The sequence below is a fragment of the Eubalaena glacialis genome, chromosome 2 (assembly GCF_028564815.1).
Source record: "Eubalaena glacialis isolate mEubGla1 chromosome 2, mEubGla1.1.hap2.+ XY, whole genome shotgun sequence".
NCBI lineage: Eukaryota > Metazoa > Chordata > Mammalia > Artiodactyla > Balaenidae > Eubalaena > Eubalaena glacialis.
This window is the reverse complement of record NC_083717.1, coordinates 165,061,638-165,081,828: the sequence shown is the minus strand read 5'-3', so window position 1 is coordinate 165,081,828 and position 20,191 is coordinate 165,061,638. Positions and strand designations below refer to the sequence as shown.

The following is a 20,191-nucleotide window of genomic DNA, read 5'->3' as shown; positions in this document are numbered from 1 at the left end:
ACAGAAAAGTCACCAGAAAAAAAAAAAATCCCATGGAGAAATCACAATCGTGAACGGAACTGTAGCATAAAAGTCTAGTGATGGGGGTGCGGGGGAGAAGAGAGGAAAATCCATCCCGTTTCTTTCAGGGATGGAGAGAGGAATGGGCTGAGATTACTTGGGGCAGGGAACTTCCGAGCAGGTGCCACTGGGTAGCTGAACGTTCCCTTAGACCAGAGTTACCACTGAAGGGGCACAGGTGGCAATTTAGTGACAATTGTGAAGGCAAGAAACAAGGCCACCAGGAGCTCCCCTGGGGCCTCTCAACACTAGTGACCCAGTTTCTCTGTTCTGTGCAGGACTGAGAGCCTTGGAACAATGGCCAGGGGCCCAAAGCAGCTGCATCACTAGACAGGAAAAATAGCACATCAATCATTTCTCCAGCAGAATCCTTTGGATGGCCACACAAGGATGCAGAAAATGCTGGGCTGAAATTGTACACTGGGACATGCAGGTCTCAAAAGGCCATTCCATTATCACAGTCATTGCTCCTAACAAGTAAGTATTAAAGTTCACAATTTAACATTCACTTTTCCTAGTTACAAATACTGGTGAAGTCTTGCTTTGGAGAGAAGGATTTACTAATTTATTAATAAGTTCATTTTGAGCAAGCTAAAAATACAATTTTGCCACATTGTTATCTTTAAAAATCTCAAACAAAAACTCTACTTTTGACCAAAATGCATACAAATCATATGATTTTTAGTTTGGAGGAATTCTGAAACCAATTACTGTTTGGAGCCAGGAGGCTATAGAAAGGCTGATCCCACTTTAGAGGGACTGACTGACTTAAGCCAAACAAAAAGGGCTCCAGCTCAGAGGAGCACACAGCACCTGGGACCATTTTCCCAGGGAAAGGAAGGAGGAAGTAGTGATGTCATAATGCAGGCTGGAAAAGGGGTGTGGCCCACAGCCTCCGTCTCTGCCTCTCTCTGGTTCACTGATTTGTTATTGTCAAGTAACCCCGATCCTGCTGAGCTCTGTAAGATAGGGACAGACACCACTAGCTCATGCACAAGCCATTCGAGGGAGGCAGGCATTTTCTCAAAGCACCTCCCTCCCCAGGCATTTCAGGAACGAAGGTAAGGAAATCCCCCTCCCCAAATAAACAGTTTTTAAAAACTTTATTGTCTTCCTAGGAATAATGACATTTGTCAGGATACTGAGGGAAAGCTTGGGTTACCTGAAATAGATAAGAAAGAGCTGATGGAAATAGAGGCAGATGGGCCAGTGGGGGGAACCCTGGTCCTAGGCCCAGTTTCTTTTCTTTTTAAATACATAACAACAGATAAAGATATTGTGCAAAAAAATAAAGACATTCACATTTTAGCAGTTAAACTTTTATTTTACTTTTTAAAATTTTTATTTACCTTTTTCTTTTTCTTTTCTACAAAAGGCAGATAATGATTGTTGATCTGCAATTGTTGTGTTGTGCACTCCCCTCAAGGGGGCAAAGTTGGGAGCTGGGGCGGGAGCTCGGAGGATGCCTTCACCGGCGGCACCAAGGGGCGCGCGCCCCCGCGGCCCCCTCTCCCGGCCTAGCTCATGTCGATGGTGTTGAAGACCCACTCCGTGAACTTCTTCAGCTTGTCGGAGGCATTCTGGGACTCCTCCTGCAGCCTCAGGTTGTCCTCTCGCAAGTGCTGAACCTCTGCCTGAAGGTGAGCTTTGTCTTCTTTTTCCTGGGAGGGCGAGCAAAGCAGGAAAGAACTAAGAGGGTGGCCTCACCCTGCCCAGCCGCTAGGAGTGGCTGTGGATCTGTGTGCGCCCTTCACCCACTTCCCTCCTTCATTCCACTAAACAGCTGTCTACGTGGCCTGGTGCTGGGCCTTAAGATGCTCTCACCCAGGGAACGGGACTTCCAGAGGCATCCGCTACAGGTTGATTTTGGAATGTAAATACGTGACTGCATAGTTTAATGTCTTTGTTAAGTTATAAGGAATAAGGGCTGTCTTACATTTTAGATGATTGCTCTGGGGGCTTCTGTCTGTCTTAATAAATATAAAGCCACTCAAGAAACAAACAAACAGCATCTAATTCTTTTGGTGCAAGAGCCTGAATAGCAATGAGGACACGTGGGTCTGGGCTATGGACCAGGAGTGGGGAGGCCGGGAGAGGGCTGGCTGAGGTCTAAAGGCGTTCACAAAAAAGGGAACGCTTTTTCTGTGCGTGTGACAATGAAAGCTTTCTTGCACCATGTGTGTCAGTGGGAACCAAGCTCTAAGCAGCTCCCTAAACAAACATGTGTTCGGAGAAAGTAGGGAAAACGCCCACATCTTATTCCACTAACAAACACTGCTGACAAAGGGCTCTCACAGTTCAAGGGCAGCTTGCGTGGACTGGGTAACCTGCTTTGAGAATATGGTTTACCTTCTTCAGATCTTCTCGAAGCATCTTCAGCATACCTTCCAGCTGGTCCACTTTAGAAGCCAGAGTGGGAGAGGAATTTTTACTGCTGGGAACAAGAAACAAAAGACCTTGCTGGTAGGAGCCTCCATGGCTGGCTTTGTTTGGCATTTTTTTTTTTTTTTTTTTTTAAGGAGGCGCCTGAATTTTCAAAATGGTTTTCAATGTCAAATTACTCAGTATGGTGACACAACCGTGCATTTTCATTTTAAAAAAGAAAATGGCAGTCTTAACAAAAGGTAATACAAGTGTGAACTACAGCCAATCAATGGCGTCCTTTGTTAAAGATGCTGCATCTTTGTGACCAAAGAATATAGGACAGTAAGTGAAAATGGTCTCTTTGGCAGCACAAGAACTTTCTGGCAGACACGACTGTCAAACAGTGAAATGAGTATCTCTTTAGAGGCTTTAAGAAGAGGAGAGTTACTCCTCTCTGTGTGCATGTTGGCTGGGGGAGGGCTGGGGCAGGCTCTACCTTGGGGCAACCCAAGTAAGTAAAACCTGTGGCCACTCACCCAGTGGCGACTAAGTCATTGGGCCCACGTCTTAACTTACACTAGTTTAAATCTCTTCAAATATTCAAAAAATAAGGCTCCATCTTTCAGAAGCTTGTCAGTCCGACCTTAATGTCTTAAGCTCTTCGCTGTTATGATCAGCAAACTCTAAGGCCCACAATTTTCTTATTTTCTCCCATTTCATTTAAGTGCTAAAAACGCCATGCCAGTGGAGCACCAAAAGGAGGGGGAGTTAGTTAGAGGACGAGAAGGCCGTGTAACCAGCTGGACAGATGACACAGCTCGGCAGGGGCTGAAGACCTGTCAACTCTCCTTCCCCGACTCTCCTCTACTTGAATTCAAGCTCCAAAAAGTTTCCAGGCGAGTTCTAACCAGAAACACAACCTCAGCCTCACACAACCAAGAATCTGAAGGCTTCCATGGAGCCAACTGGCAGCTGCCTCTTTCCAGAGGTCAAGGGGAAGAGGTGGTGACTCTGAACTCTTGGCATCATGAAATAAAAGGTATGCTTTACTTTAAAAATCAAAGTTCAAGTTGGAATTCCTGACCTAAAATAAGCTGTGTCAACGTCTTCTGCTAATTCTAGGTCTACCGCAAGCCCACAGTGGCGTGGAGTGTCACAAGGCTGTAACTAAAATGGAATGATCATGACCTCCTCCCTTCTAAGCAAGACAGGACGACCCATTAAACGCTGACAGTGAATGGATTTTAAAAGGGAAGTGGTCAGCTGCAATCCACAGCACCTCACAAGCGGGTCAGGTTTGCATGGGTTGAAGGCCAAAGATGTGACAGAATAAGAGGGGTGTTGGACGGAAAACACTGAGGCTGGGGATGGGGGCAGGGCTGTCCTTCACAAGCCGTTGAGTCCACACTCCCCGCTCCTGGCAGGGCTGACGCAGCCACTGCAGGCTGTCAGTAACTCTCAGTGGCGTATCTTGATTTCTGAAGGTCTGCAAAATGAACTCTGTGACTGTGAGTGCACTGATAGTCTTTAAGAACATATTTAACTCCATTTGCATTTGCTCAGCCACACCGAACAAAGGCCCAATCATCCTCCTCATCTTAAGCTTCTACAGGTTCTACAAAGATTTAGGAACCGCTTAATAATCCCTTCTCAGGAGAACAGTCTTTGCTCACTCAGACTTCTCTTCATCCTAAGAAGGGACATTTGGGGCTCTCCCCTCGACTCTGCAATTTTTAAAAAAGTGCTCAACAGCCAAACTGCCTCTTTCCTTCCCCAACTGTCCCAACAATAGGATAAATGCAGCGTCTGTTACACTCACAACAAACGAGCCATTGCTCTTATACTTCCTCTTGAAGAGGGTTTCCTTACAGACTTGCTTCAGAAGTCTTCAAGCACAAGTCGCCGGTATGTCTCTGCAAACCTATGCCAACCTCGCTCTTCCCGTTACTGGCTGTTTCTGACCAAGTTCTCTAGATACCTGGATTCTTATCCATCATCAAAAGGTTTTAAGAGATTTCAAATTGATGAAATTATTCTCCGTTAAGGAGGGCTTACTATGTGTCCACGGCTGACCGTTGGGACGCTTTAACACATAGGAACATCACACATTTATCCAACAACCTCACCATTTGAAACTGAGGGGGAAATGGAAAAGTCAGCGAGTCCATACCCTTAACTCAGCTACTGCTTTTTTTTTTAACTTCTTATTTTACATAAATCTTTCTTACCTATCCTGGTGACCCAGTTCTAATGTAGGTCTGAAGCAGAACGTTGGGAGCTGCTAAGATGCAGGCACATTTACAAGCATGACCAACTGACAGCTTCAAAACTGACAGACTCAAAAACCAGACTCAAGGACTAAACGCATAGGAGTCCGAGGATATTCAGCACAAATGATTTCTCTTACCTTACCTAATAAACCCTGAGGACATAAATGTACTACGGCATTAAATAATAATGAATATTCACAATGATGACTTTTAAGCCATCAAGAACAGTTTTATGGTGTTTAGAGTATTTGGTTACAAAGCATTTGAACAAAAAGTGAAGCGTCTGGCACCGCAGTGATGAGCTTCATTCAGCTGATCCATGTGGCCTCCATCGTCTCTTCCCCACACCTGCTGTCTGTCACTAGCGGAGGTGATGTGTGGTGTGGAGTGGTACCCTCGCCACTGGATGACTAACCTGCTGTAAGACTTCATCTGGGCCAGAGCCTGGTCTTCAAGCTGGTCATTGTTGGATGCAGCACTCAGGGGGCGATGGTTTTCATCACTAGCAGCAAAGAACGAGGCTCTCTGGACTGAAACGGAGAGAAGAAACCATTCAGTATTTTGGAACTGGATCCTGGGCCCTCTCTATGGGGGCCCTCCATTTCTAAAAGAAATGGCCTACACGCACAGTCAGATCTAATCAAGGGGCAGGAATGCATCGGAAACCTTATCTCCCAACCCTTGTAGGAAAAATTTTTTACTGTTTCAGCTGGAAAAGGATAGTAACATTGTAATTTCTCTTTTAAAAACAGCTGTTGTGACTCAACTTCTATTCCAGCTTTTCCCTTGCTCATAAAAGAACCATTCTATTGTTTCCCCGGAACCAGGCCTCGTGCCAAATTTCCAGACCGATGCTTTCCACTCAGTGACAACATAAAATGCATTAAAGAGCTAGTACTAAGCTTCTTGAGGCTTCCTGAAGTATGTTTTCCCTAAGACTCCTGGCCACCTTGGTGGGCTTTAGCCTAGGTCCACACCACCTCTGTTTCAAAATACACAGACTTCAGGCTTGAGCCAAGAAACAAAATCAAATTAAAAAAAAAAAATCTCCACTGAAAAACCAAAACTTCTTTGCAGCAACATGGATGGACCTAGAGATTGTCATACTGAGTGAAGTAAGTCAGACAGAGAAAGACAAATATCATGTGATATCACTTTTATGTGGAATCTAAAAAAAGGGTACTAATAAACTTATCTACAAAACAGAAGTAGAGTTACAGATGTAGAAAACAAACTTATGGTTACCAGGGGGTAAGGGGGGGAGGGATAAATTGGGAGATTGGGATTGACAGGTACACACTACTATATATAAAATAGATAACTAATAAGGACCTACTATATAGCACAGGGAACTCAATACCCTGTAATGGCCTATATGGGAAAAGAATCAAAAAAAGAATGGGTATATGTACATGTAGAACTGATTCATTTTGCTGTACACCTGAAATTAACACAACATTGTAAATCAACTATACTCCAATAAAAATTAAAACAAAAAACAAAACTGTGATTTTATATGAAGGAGCGTGACCAACACATTGAAATACACAATCAAGTTAGTCCTGGGGAATTGCCATCAGCTAGAATGGGGATTCACCGTTCACTGCTCTGTGGTTGTCTGACTTCTGAATTCCATGGCCTAGGCAATTGGCTCCCCCAAACTGGAGCTTGACTGAAGAGCAACTTTCAATCCTTCCAAGCAAGGGCAATAAAACCAAAACTCAAAACCAATCATCTGCTAGCACCATCATTTTACAAAGACCATTTTAGCATCAAAAAATCTGGAAGGGCAACTTTAGAGTCAGTCTATCAAAAAAAGACCTATGACAGCCTCATGTCAACACACACAGCAATACTTTTAGTTTTTTTCTATTTCAGCAGAGCAGGTCAGCACTAGTCTAAGGGCCTGCATTTAAGGACCACTGGCTTAACGCAAGCACACAGCCAGGGGGTTGACGTAGGAACGAAGCAGGCAGAAAGCACACCTGCTACCACACACCCGAGAGATGAGTGAGAAGGGCAGAGGGAGGAGCCTGGGGCCGGGCCAAGCAGGACAAGCATCCTAACAGATCCAACTGTGCGTTGAGCAATGACATCTTTACGACGTGATAAAAAACTCTCCCGGACACGTGCTGTTTTCAGTCAAGTGACAGCTGGGATTCCCCTGCACTCTGCCCTTCTCAGATACAGGGAGGCGAGGCATCCGTGTGATGAATTCCTATGTAGAGAAAACACTGGGTTCCACCTGATTAAATCTGACAGTGGGGGCCCCTACCAAGTGCTCAAGAACTGTTAGCTCAACTGGTTTCCGGCTGCGCTGGTAAAATGTGTGTGTTGTCAGTGTGTCCAGAGCACTCACACTGCCCACGGCCTCAGTGTGGCCCAGCCTGGATCATCAGCAGACTCACCCTCATACGCCTTGGCAGCGTCCACCAGGTTGGACCAATCCAAATCTGCAGCGGCGTCGGGCAGGGGCATCAGGCCGGGGTCGGGCATGGGCGGCCTTTGGGTCTCCTGGATGTCATTGAGGGAGCTGTCCGAGGCCGAGAACTCTCCTGCAGGAAGGGACAAGGGGTAAGATGTTTCTCATGCCCACAGGAGAACCACTCAAAGTTTTATCCATTTTCTGTTACAATATATTGGTAAGTCATTTGTTACCTGGAATCAGTTTCTAGTCTAACAGGCCATTAGTGGTCATTCTAAAGCTGAGTGGAACTAGGAATTGACTTCCTCCAACCTTAATTCACTTTTGTATAACCTCCTACTGTCCCATTTCTAGTGGGGTGAGTCTTGGAAAAGTCAGTCCTGCACCGAGGCAATGTGTCTGCTTTGGCAGGAGCTGCTTGTCTACAGTGGGACCCAGGGCAGCTCCTCATGTTTCCTCGCAGAGTTGAGAGATTCAGGCTGGGGTGAAGGACCTACTTCAAGAGAGGTGGGTTTTGCAGCCAGGCCAGGGAGGCTTGGTGATGCTTGTTTGAGGGGATAGTAAAGCTTATTTTTATCTGCACTGGAACCTGGGATCTGACTGCCCTCCATGTGGACTCCCTGCGTCCCTGGGACTGGTGAGGGACATCCCTGGCCCATGTCTGTCCTGTATCCCAGGAACGGTCCACTGGTTTCTGCAGTTGGATGTATTTAGGGTGGTGTGAGAACCAAATTAGAGCACGTGAGAGTGAGTGCTGGGTCACCCAGCAGAGTTAACATAGGTTAACTGGTGTTGGCATCCTTCTCTTCCCCAAGGACACGCTAAGCAACTCTTGGCATCAGTTTTCTTTCTTTTTTTTTTTATGCACATTTTATAATCTTAAGTTCTTATTTGAGAATGTAAAAATACAAGGTACGATAGACTTCAGCAGTCTTAGTTGAGTGCCAAGAATAATATAGAAAAGGAAGATAGTTGATAAATGAGTTTATAGGGTTATAATCTTAAGACAGTAAAAATGTAGAAAGACAAAAAAAAAATGGTCCACATCAAAAAAACTTAAAAAAAAATCAATTATGTAAACTTATGACTAAATAAATCATATTTTTAAAAGATGGTACTCGGGCTTCCCTGGTGGCGCAGTGGTTGGGAATCTGCCTGCCAATGCAGGGGACACGGGTTCGAGCCCTGGTTTGGGAGGATCCCACATGCCGTGGAGCGACTAGGCCCGTGAGCCACAGTTACTGAGCCTGCGCGTCTGGAGCCTGTGCTCCGCAACAAGAGAGGCCGCGATAGTGAGAGGCCCGCACACCGCGATGAAGAGTGGCCCCCGCTCGCCACAGCTAGAGAAAGCCCTCGCACAGAAACGAAGACTCAACACAACCAAAAATAAAAAAATAAAAATAAATAAATAAAAACTATTCCCTTTAAAAAAAAAAAAAAAAGATGGTACTAAAGACTCATCACTGGTTGATTACTTTTTTTTGCTATTTTCTATGTTGTGGAGGTATCTATATGGTGGAAACTCTATACAGTAGTGTATTTGTATACATCTCTTCCCAGTTTGCTTTCAGTGACATCACTTTGGTAACCTGAAATCAGCCGTAGTAGGAGTATATCTACACCACAATAACCGGCAAGTGCTGCAAGTCAGGGCCTTTGCCTCCTTCCAGGAGCTGATTGTTAAACGTTTACCAGCACAACAAGAATCATACTTCCAATGGGGACAAAAAGACACTGAGAGATACTCAGCTGGGAAGTGATGTAATAAACTTTGTTCATTGGGAAGATCATTTTGGTTTTTTTTTTTTTATTCAAACAGAAAGTCACAAAAATAATCATCCTCATCAGTTCACTCAGTCCCATGTAATTAATTTTTTTTTCATCTTAATCTTTTGTTAGCACTTTTATGAATTCATCAGTTTTCCATTAGAGTTCTGAAAATGCTTATTCATTCAGTTCAGCAGTATAGTCAGTTACCAGAAACCTGTACAATTTTCGATTTACAGCAGCCCAACATCCCAAGCCCCTTCTAAGGTGACAATTTTTAAAAATACAAATATTAAACTACAGTAACAGCTAATCTCTGCTTATCCTGGGGACGGGAGGAGTGGGTGAAATGAGCCCCTCTGTGCAGTGGAGGGCGTGCTGCTACCGCTCAGGTTCATATAGGTGGAGAAGCGAGGGAAACGTAGCTCAGGAAACGAAGATGCTCTCAATGGGGCAGCAGCTGGGGCAGAAACGAGAGCAGAGCATGTGCCTCCATGAGAAGGGTCACCCGCACAATGTGACTGTAACACTAAAACTCACGCAAACACAAAACTGAAAGTGAACTTCTCAGTTAAAATCTCTAAGCGACTCTGGACATAACTGTGTACGATGAGTTAAAAAGTTTTGTCGATTATGATGGCCTATAAACCAGAGTATATTTAGTGCTTGCTTTCCCTTTCAAATTACATAAAGAAATGGTCTGAAGTGCAGCTACTAGTTATTAATGTGCTTAACATTAGCAAAATTATGAGTAAATGGAAATCAACAAATGTTGCCTGATATTAAAGGCTCAGTTGTATTTAACCTTGCTCCCACCAAGGGTAAGTATTTGGAATGATTTACAATGTTGTGTTAGCTTCTGATGTACAGCAAAGTGATTCAGTACATATATATCTATATATATATATATATTTTTTTTTCTTTTTCAGATTCTTTGGAACAGACAGTTTTGTGTGTCACACACAACCCTTCTGCCCTTTTATCTCTGGGGCCCAAATTTCCACTTGGAAAAAAAAGAAGTCGCCCATTCCCCAAACACATCTCAGTATCTCAGTGGTGGTCACACCACCGAGGCCAAGGCGTAGGGATCAGCCCACCAACGACTGCTCAGTTCAGGGCGTGGGATCACTGTGGCTGCTGCCTGACTTTTAGGAAAGCAAGAAGAGGTGATGGGAAGGAGCTGGGAGAGGGTGGCCCGCTCCTTCCCTTCCTCAGTGCCAGGCCTTCAGCCCCAGGCTTCACAGGGAAGGTGTGAGGGGAGCAGATTTCCAGGCTGTTCTCTTAGTATGTGAGCTTCTAGAAGGCAGGGCCTACTGTGACATGATACATGCACACAGGCTTTCACAGAGGGTTTATTTTTATCCCTATAAAGGTTAAAAAAAATGGGGAAGTGAAAGAAACATTCAAGGTAGGCAGGAAATTGTAAGAGGAATGGAGGGCAGGGAGAGTGGTCCCAATGCAGGGAGAGAAGGGGAGAAAAGAAGGCTACTCTTTAGGGTACAACTAGGAGGTGGTTTCTAGTGTCCAGATGGTAAGAAGTGGTCATTTCATGTGTCAACTTTGGTTCATAGATGGTGACCTTTCAGAGCAAAGAGAAATCAGGTTCAAGCCATAGTTGGACCTCTTATAAAGAGGGAGGAGGGGGAAGCTGATGTGATTCTTGAGTGATGTCTGCCACAGGGGAGAAGGGGAGAAGGGAACTGTGTGGGAAGCAGGATGGAGATGATGGAGGAACAGTCATGGGAGTGGGTTGAAAGCTCAGAAAAGATGCAGGGAGAAAGAAAACTAGGAAGGCAGGAGATTTAAAGAAAACACTGCTTCAGAGAAGAAGCAGAAGGAAAAGAAATTGGGTATAAATGGACATAGAGAGAGATAAAGCTGCAGAACTCCCTGAAGGAAAAAGGGCAGAAGGGAGGTGGGGTTACAGCCATATGTATAATAAGCAGGCACACAGGTTCCATAATAGGTATCTGCTGTGCTGGGCAATAGTGGGAGGGTAGGTGCAGAACCCTGGAACGGAGTTGGACAGAGGAGAAAGAAAAAAAGCAATTTTTTTTGGTCCCCGAATATGGCCCTTAATAAAACTGGGATCAAGTAAGGTGATGGAGGAACAAGGCATTTATGAATCAAAGGGAAGAATACGGAGGTGCCTGTCATCAATAAGCCTTTTCCTAAGTAATACTCACTCACTCAATGAATGAATGAGTCAACAAGTGAGTGGCCAACACCACAGCTAATATTCTCACAGCTGGGAAAGACAGAACAATGGTGTGGCTCAGGGAAGCCAGTGGATAAAATTCTCTAAGAAATAACTAACATGGTGTTAGCCAAATTTGCCCAATCCTAACAGCAGCTGGGATGTTTGGTAAAAATACAATACAAACCACACTTTTGTATTCAAATTCAGCAGGCCTTGGGTGAGGTCTGGAAATTTCTATTTTTAACAAGCATCCCAAAGGAGAGCTTTTTACCACATCAGGTGCCCCAGTTCTGTGGCTGCTGCACAGTGTCTGCCCCTTGATCGTCTGGCTCTGGAGCCCAAGAGGAGCTCATGTTTATGGGTCCCACGGGACTCTAACACCTGAAGAGGCAGTTCTTGGCAGGCTACCACCCCCCCAGGGCACTGCCAGGCAGCAGACTGAAACACACCCCAGTCTTTCTGTGAAAGAGTCCTATTTGCTTGTCCTGGAGCTTTGGCCACAGGCACAGCCTTCTGTTTTGGCACATTTAGAGGCCTACAAGGTGCTCTCAGGGAACAGAGGCCAGTGGACACAATCTTTGTGCTCTCCATCTGCCTCACTCCAGCTCACAGGCATCTCCAGAAAGGCGCTTATACATACATCTGGTGCCCCAGTACTTATGACTGCCACCCAGCAGACACCTCCAGGTCACTGGTGGTGGTGGTGGTGGGGTGGTGCTTATACTTGTGGTCCCATAGGACTGTACATACATGCATACTTTAAAAGCTGCTGCCTGAGATTCCGGTTTCCAATCTAAGTGATGACTGAGATCTAAGTGATGACTGAATCTAAGTGATGACTGAGATCCATCCCTTGGAGACACTGACAGGTCTTGTCACACCCTCAGCTACTGGAGGCTCTTAAAAATAAACTAGGCTGCTTGGACAATCACAAAAGTTTGAGAGACAACCAAGAGCTAGGGCAGGGTAGGAAGATACGGTTCCTCTTCTACATGAGGCCACTCCATCAAAGCTGGGAGAGGTGGCTGTTTTACCTAATACGTAGAAACAAACATAGTGTCAAGGAAGATGAAGAAACAAAGGAAAATGTTCCAAATGAAAAACACAAGAAAAACCTCAGGAAAAATTCTCAATGAAATGAAGATAAGTAACTTACTAGATAAAGAGTTAAAAATGATGGCCATAAAGATGTTCACGAAGCTTGAGAGAAGAAAGGATGAACACAGTGAGAACTTCAACAAAGACACAGAATGTAAAAGAGAGTACCAAACAGAAGTCACAGAGCTGAAGAATACAGTAACTGAACTGAAAAATACACTAGTGGGGCTCAACAACAGACTAGATGAAGCAGAAGAAAGGATCGGTGAAGTCTAACATAGGGTGGAGGAATTCAGTCAATCAGAGAGGCAAAAAGAAAAAAGAATGAAAAACAGTGACGAGAGCTTAAGGGACATATGGGGCAACATCAAGCGGACCAACATTCACATTATAGGGGTCCCAGGAAGAGAAGAGAGAAAGGGCAGAAAACTTATTTGAAGAAATAGTGGCTGAAAACTTCCCTAACCTGGGGAAGGAAACAGATATCTAGATCCATGAAGTCCAGAGAGTTCCAAAAAAGATGAACCTGAAGAAAACCACACCAAAACACATAATTCAAATGTCAACAGTTAAAGAGAAGGAGAGGGACTTCCCTGGTGGTGCAGTGGTTAAGAATCCGCCTGCCAATGCAGGGGACACGGGTTCGAGCCCTGGTCTGGGAAGATCCCACATGCCGCAGAGCAACTAAGCCCATGCGCCACAGCTACTGAGCCTGCGCTCTAGAGCCCGCAAGCCACAACTACTGAGCCCGCCAGCCACAACCACTGAAGCCCATGCGCCTAGAAGCCGTGCTCTGCAGCAAGAGAAGCCACCACAATGAGAAGCCCGTGCACTGCAACTAGAGAAAGCCCGCGCAGCAACAAAAACCCAACCTAACCAAAAATAAATAAATTAATTTAAAAAAAAAAAGAAGAGAGAAGGAGAGAATCTTAAAAGCAGGAAGAAAAGAACAACTTGTTACATAGAAGGGAACACCCCATCAGACTATCAGCACATTTTTTAGGAGGAACTTTGCAAGCCAGAGGGGAGCGGCATGATATATTCAAAGTGCTGAAAGGAAAAAACTGCCAACAAAGAATACTCTACCTGGCAAAGCTGTCAATTCAGAATTGAAGGAGAAATAAGAGTTTTTCAGATAAGCAAAAGCTAAGGAAGTTCATTACTACACTGGTCTTACAAGAACTGTTAAAGGGACTTCTTTAAGCAGAGAGAAAGAGTGCTCATTAGTAATAAGAAAACAGATTAAAGTATGTATCTCCCTGGAAAAGGTAAATATATAGTAAAGGTGGTGAACTGACCACTTGTAAAGCTAGTATGAAGGTTAAAAGACAAAAGTAGTAAAAATAACTATAACTATAATAAGTTAAGGGATATGCAAGATAAAAAGATGTAAATTTACCTAAAAACATGAAATGGGGTGGGGAGTAAAAGTTAGAGCTTTAGAATGTGTTCAAATTTAAGTTGTTCTCAACTTAAAACAGACTGTTATAAGTTGTTTTAAGTAAGCCTCATGGTAACCACAAAGCAAAACTCTATAGTATATACACAAAAGATAAAGAGAAAGAAACCAAAGCATGCCACTAAAGAAAGTCATCAAACCACAAGGGAAGACAGTAAAGAAGAAGAAAGTATCAGAGGAAGTACAGGCAGCCAGAAAACAACAAAATGGTAAAAGTACATAGTTATCGATAATTACTTTAAATGTAAACAAACTAAATTCTTCTATTAAAAGACATAGAGTGATTGGATAAAATATATATATCTAATTGCTGCTTCAAGAGATTCACTTCACATGTAAGGACACACACAAAGGGATGGAAAAAGATATTCCACGCAAAAGGAAACCAGAAGAAAGCTGGGGTAGCTATACTTACATCAGATGAAATAGACTTTAAGACAAAGACTGTAGTAAGAGACAAAGATCATGACATAATCCTAAAGTGGTCATTCAACAACAGAATATAACATTTGTAAATATTTGTGCACATAACCTAGGAGCACCTAATTATATAAAGCAAATATTAATAGACCTCAAGGGAGAATAGACAGGAATACAACAACAATAGGGGACTTTAATACACCACTTTCGACAAATGATAGATCACCCAGACAAAAAAACAATAAAGAAACATTGGCCTTAAATGACATGTTAGACTGATGGTCTTAACAGAAATACAGAACATTCCATTCAAAAGCAACAGAATGCACATTCTTCTCAGGTGCATATGGAATATTCTCCAGGATAGACCATACGTTAGGCCACAGCAAGTCTTACTAAATTTAAAAAGATTAAAACCATATCAAACATCTCTTCTGACCACAGTGGTATGTACCAGAAATTGATTACAGGAGAAAACTGGAAAATTCACAAATAGGTAGAGATTAAACAAACAACATGCTACTGAACAACCGATGGATCTAAGAAGAAAGCAAGAGAAACTTAAAAAATACTTTGAGACAACTGAAAATGGAAATACAACATACCAAATTATGGGATGCAGCAAAAGCAATTCTAAGAGGGAAGTTCATAACAATAAATGCCTACATCAAGAAATGAGAATGATCTCAAAAAACCAAATTTTACCTCTCAAGAAACTAGGAAAAGAAGAATTGAAGCCCACAGTTAGTAGAAGGAAGGAAATAACAAAGATCAGAGCAAAATAAATGAAAGACTAAAAAGAGAACAGAAAAGATCAATGAAACTAAGAGCTGGTTCTTTGAAAAAAAATAAACGAAATTGATAAACCTTTAGCTACACTCAGGAAAAAAAGAGAGGACTCAAAATCAGAAATCAAAGAGGAGATGTTACATCTGATACCACAGAAATACAAGGGATCGTAAGATACTACTATAAACAGTCATATGCCAACAAACTGGACAACTTCAAAGAAATGGAACACACAACCTACCAAGACTGAATCACGAAGAAATAGAAGATCTGAACAGACAAATTACTAGTAAGGAGATGGAATCAGTAATCATAAATCTCCCAACAACGAAAGTCAGGACTCAGACAGCTTTACGGATGAATTCTACCAAACATTCAAAGGAGATTTAATACCATTCCTTCTTAAACTCTTCCAAAAAAATAGAAGAGGAGGGAACACTTCCAAACACATTTTACGAGGCCAGCATTACCCTGATGTGGAAACCAGACAAGGATGCCACAAGAAAAGAAAATTATAGGCCAATATCCCTAAAAACATGGATGCAAAACTCCTCAACAAAATATTAGCAAACCTAATTCAACAATATGTTAAGAGGATCATATACCATGTTCAAGTGGGTTTTATTCCAGGGATGTAAGGATGGTTCATCAATGTGATAAACCACATTAACAAAATGAAACATAAAAATCATATGATCATCTCAATAGATGCAGAAAAAGCATTTTACATTTCCAACATCCATTTATGATAAAAACTCTGAACAAAGTGGATATAGAGGGAACATACCTCATCATAATAAAAACCATATATCACAAGCCCACAGCTGATGCCATACTCAACTTTGAAAAGCTGAAAGCTCTAAGGTCAGGAACAAGACAGGATGCCCACTCTCACCACTTTTATTCAACATAGTATTGGAAGTCCTACCCAGAGCAGTTAGGCAAGAAAAATAAATAAAAGGCATCCAAATCAGAAAGGGAGTAAAACTGTCACTATTTGCAGTAACATGTCATATGTAGAAAACCCTAAAGACTCCACCAAAAAATTATTAGAACTAATCAAAGAATTCAGGAAAGTTGTAATACACACAATCAAAACAAAAAAACCTGTTGTTTCTATTCACTAACAACAAGCTATCAAAAGGATATATTAAGAAAATCCCATATACAAAAAAGAATAAAACACCTAGGAATAAATTTAACCAAGGAGGTAAAAGACCTGTACACTGAAAAATACAAGACATTAATGAAAAAACTGATGAAGACACAAATAAATGAAAAGACATTCAATGCTCACGGATTAGAAGAATACTGTTAAAATGTCCATACCACCGAAGCAATCAACATATTCAAAGCAATCCCTATCAAAATTCCCATGGCATATTTTACAGAAATAGAATAAACAATCCTAAAATTTGTATGGAACCACAAGAGACCCTGAATAGCCAAATCAGTGTTGAGAAGAACCAAAAAACTGGAGGCATCATGCTTCCTGATTTCAAATTTTATTACAGCGGTACAATAAAACAGTATGGTATTGGCATAAAAATAGACACATAGATCAATGGAACAGAATAGAGACCCCAGAAATAAACCCACACATATATGATCAATAAATTTATGACAAAGGAGGCAAGAATATACAATGGGGAAAGGACAATCTTTTTAATAAACGGTGTTGGGAAAACTGGACAGCTACATGCAAAAGAATGAATGTGGACCACTATTTTACACCATATGCAAAAGTTAACTCATAATGGATTAAAGACTTGAATGTAAGACCTGAAACCATAAAAATCCTAGAAGAAAACATACATGGTAAGCTCCTTGACATCAGTCTCAGTGATGATTTTTTGGTTCTGACACCAAAAGCAACAAAAGGAAAAATAAACAAGTGGTACTACATCAAACTAGAAAGCTTCTGTGCAGCAAAGGAAACCATCAAAAAAATGAAAAGGCTACCTACCGAATGGGAGAAGATATTTGCAAATCACATATCTGATAAGGGGTTAATATCCAAAATATGTAAGGAACTCATGCAACTCAATAGCAAAAAAGCAAACAATCCAAGTAAAAAATGGGTAGAAGATTTGAATAGACGTGTTCCCAAAGAAGACATACAGATGGCCAACAGGTATATGAAAAGATGGTCAACATCACTCATCATCCAGGAAATGCAAATCGAAACCTATTGAGATGTCATCTCATAACTGTTGAATGGCTATTATCAAAAAGACAACAAATAACAATTGTTGGTGAGAATGTAGAGAAAAGGGAGCCCTTGTGCACTGTTCATGGGAATGTAAATTGGTGCAACCACTATGGAAAACAGTATGGAGGGTCCTCAAAAAATTAAAAATAGAATTACCATATGATCCACCAATTCTACTTCTGGGTATTTAACCAAGGAAAAAGAAAACACTAACTCAAAAAGATATGTGCACTCCCATGTTCACTGCAGCATATTTACAATAGCCAAGACATGGAAGCCACCTTAGTGTCCACTGATGGATGAATGGATAAAGAAAATGTGGACACACACACAATGGAATATTATTCTGCCATAAAAAAAGAATGAAAATTTAGAGTCATAGGTGTAGAAAACAAACTTATGATTACCAGGGGGGAAAAGAGGAGGAGAGATAAATTGGGAGATTGGGATTGACATATACATACTACTATATATAAAATAGATAACTACTAAGAACCTACTGTACAGCACGGGGAACTCTATCCAATACTCTGTAATGACCTATATGGGAAAATAATCTAAAAAAGAGTGGATATATGTATATGTAGAACTGATTCACTTTGCTGTACAGCAGAAACTAACCCAACATTGTAAATCAACTATGCTCCAATACAAATTAATTAAAAAAAAGAATGAAATGTTGCCATTTGCAACAACACGGCTGGACCTTGAGGGCACTGTGCTAATTGAAAAATGTCAGAGAAAGACAAATACTGTATGATCTAACTCACTTGTATGTGAAATCTAAAAAAAAAAAATTTTGAGCTCATAGATACAGAGAACAGACTGGTGGTTGCCAGAAGTAGGGTGGGGGTAGTGAAAGATGCTGGCGGGAGTCAAAAGTACAAATTTCCAGTTATAAAATAAATGAGTCATGGGGATATACAGCATGGTGACTATTGTTAATACTGTACTGCATATCTGAAAGCTGCTACAAAAGTATATCTTAAAAGTTCTCATCAGAAGGAAAAAAAACAACATTATGTATGGAGATGGATGTTAACTAGACTCGTGATCATTCTGCAATATATACAAATATCAAAACATTATGTTATACATCTGAAACTAATATAATGTTATATGTCAATTATACCTCAACTAAAAAAAAAATAAACCAAGCATCCTAGATGACTCTTGCGGTCTGGTGAGGCTCAATCCCTGTGGTCTGGGATTCTAGGTGAGAGGCTGAATGAGGGAGGGGTGGTGAGCCCAGATAATCTGAGCAAGCAAGCAGGACTTCCTCTAATTCTCATTCTTGAGCAAACTGAGTGGCACGTGTCTGGGGACACTGGCCATCATAAGCAGGGCTGTTCAGCTGCAGCTGAAGACACACTTACCGTGCAACGACTTCATTCCCAAGGTGTAAGAAGGCCTCCGCAACGGAAGAGACTTGGGGAGAGAAGGGTACGTGCTACTGAAGAGGACATCGTTGGGCAGGGCTTGGTCCAGAAGCGAAGCCCTTGAGGTGAAAAAGTGCTCCCTCTGGCCGCTGTAAATACTCTCATCGGACAGCGTTCTGTGCAAGGCCCGCCTTGAGGTGGGAGTGGTGGGAAAGGGAGACTGAGGAGAGGAGAGCGCGTGGAACTGAAAAATAGCGTCAAGACAACAGAAAGTCAATCTTCTGGGTCACACACCCAAGACCGGGGGCGGAGGATGGGTGGGTTAACAAAATCACTCTGGTAGACACAACCCTTCAAATCCCGGAGCCCAACAAGGAAGCCTCAAGGTCCACCATCACTGTCTACGTCCTTAAGGGCTAAAATAGGAGTTCCGGGCACCGCATCCTCACAGCCCAGCATGCTGGCTGCAGCCGATCAGTGCTCAGTACAAAATTCAGATGTGGGATTAAGCGGATTCATCACTATTGTGTCATGGTTAACAACAAGACTTTAGGATCAGACAAATATGGGTTTTATTTGAATCCCGTGTCTTTGACCAAATCATGTTATTGCTCTGAGCCCAATTCCTCGTCTATGAAATGGGGCCACCTCTCAGGATTATTATGAGGATTCCATGAAACACTGGACTGAGCACAACAGTACGTTATCAGTGGTGTTACGAAATAATGTCATGGTCCCCAGCGAAACAGCCATGATGCCAGGAAGGTATTCCTCAGAAGCCTGTCAAGCGATTGCATGTTTGCCAGGCAACAAGAGCCTTTGATCATCACAATATATTCACTCAAATAATAGGTGGCTTTTGAAAGCATTAACTACTAATATTATATTTAATGAGCTTGGGAGATAATTTATTTTTTTAGATGGATTTCTATTCGTGAAATAAAAATAGGGAAGTCATCTTTATAAGTGACAAGTATTTATACAGTTATGTATAAATGACAAAAGCTCCAGATAGCTGTATCTCTTGTTTATGTCTTTTGCCTTTGTGACCAGATTTGATTTTTATTTGAGATTTTCCTACAAATAGCAAGCTTCTGAGAATTCCATTCATGGAGAAAAAACAGACACGTTAACAATATTGAAATATCCAGCATCCTGCAAGCCAACAGAGTAATGTGGTCCATTAACAGAGGTATCCTTATTCAGTTCCTCTTAGTTAACGGTTCACGTTGGCAGGGAGAACAATGTGGAGAACAGGTGAGGATGTGAGTAGGAGGGCTGAGTTACTGCTGGCAGGAAGCCACTGTGAAACTTTCCATGACACTTTGAAGGGACAGAGAGATAATGATATGGCAATGCCTCCATCTAGGAGGCTGAGAACAGAGCTGATGCTCAGACTCATTCATGGGTTCTGAGGTCTAACATGCTTCCGGTCCAACAAGCCAAGGGTTAATCAAGTCAAAGCTACCCACAGTGTGGTATGCACAGTTGCAGCGTAAATATGAAAAAATTATTAATCAAATGCATTGTAAATGAGCCCCAGGTGTAGCCAACTGTGTTCACTTTTTAAAATTCACAGTGAGTTAAGCCCAAAGTACCTATGTGCTTACCTTGAAAACTAAGCTGCTGTGATAAATGCTTTGTGAGTCTTTAAGTGGGAGGGGACTTGGTATGGAAATGATTTCCCTTCTCACTTCACACAGAAGAGTGGGCATTAGAGAGGTTAAATGGCTTGCTAATTGTAAATT

At 42.2% G+C, this 20,191-nt stretch overlaps 1 protein-coding gene across 5 annotated transcripts in view; it reads right to left on the bottom strand.

Moving 5' to 3' along the window:
• Nucleotides 1-1,357: 1,357 nt before the first annotated feature.
• SIPA1L1 (signal induced proliferation associated 1 like 1) overlaps nt 1,358-20,191 on the bottom strand; it is a 191,212-nt gene continuing 172,378 nt past the window's right edge. For 4 of the 5 annotated variants that reach the window (XM_061180986.1, XM_061180991.1, XM_061180989.1 and 1 more), the window contains 5 exons: nt 18,441-18,687; nt 7,103-7,249; nt 5,110-5,224; nt 2,410-2,494; nt 1,358-1,721 (listed from right to left, as the gene is read on the bottom strand). In XM_061180986.1, coding sequence (XP_061036969.1) covers nt 1,578-1,721; nt 2,410-2,494; nt 5,110-5,224; nt 7,103-7,249; nt 18,441-18,687 — 738 coding nt within the window. In that variant the 3' untranslated portion in view covers nt 1,358-1,577. The remainder of the gene's footprint in view (nt 1,722-2,409; nt 2,495-5,109; nt 5,225-7,102; nt 7,250-18,440; nt 18,688-20,191) is intronic. The other variant, XM_061180990.1, reaches the window with a different exon arrangement.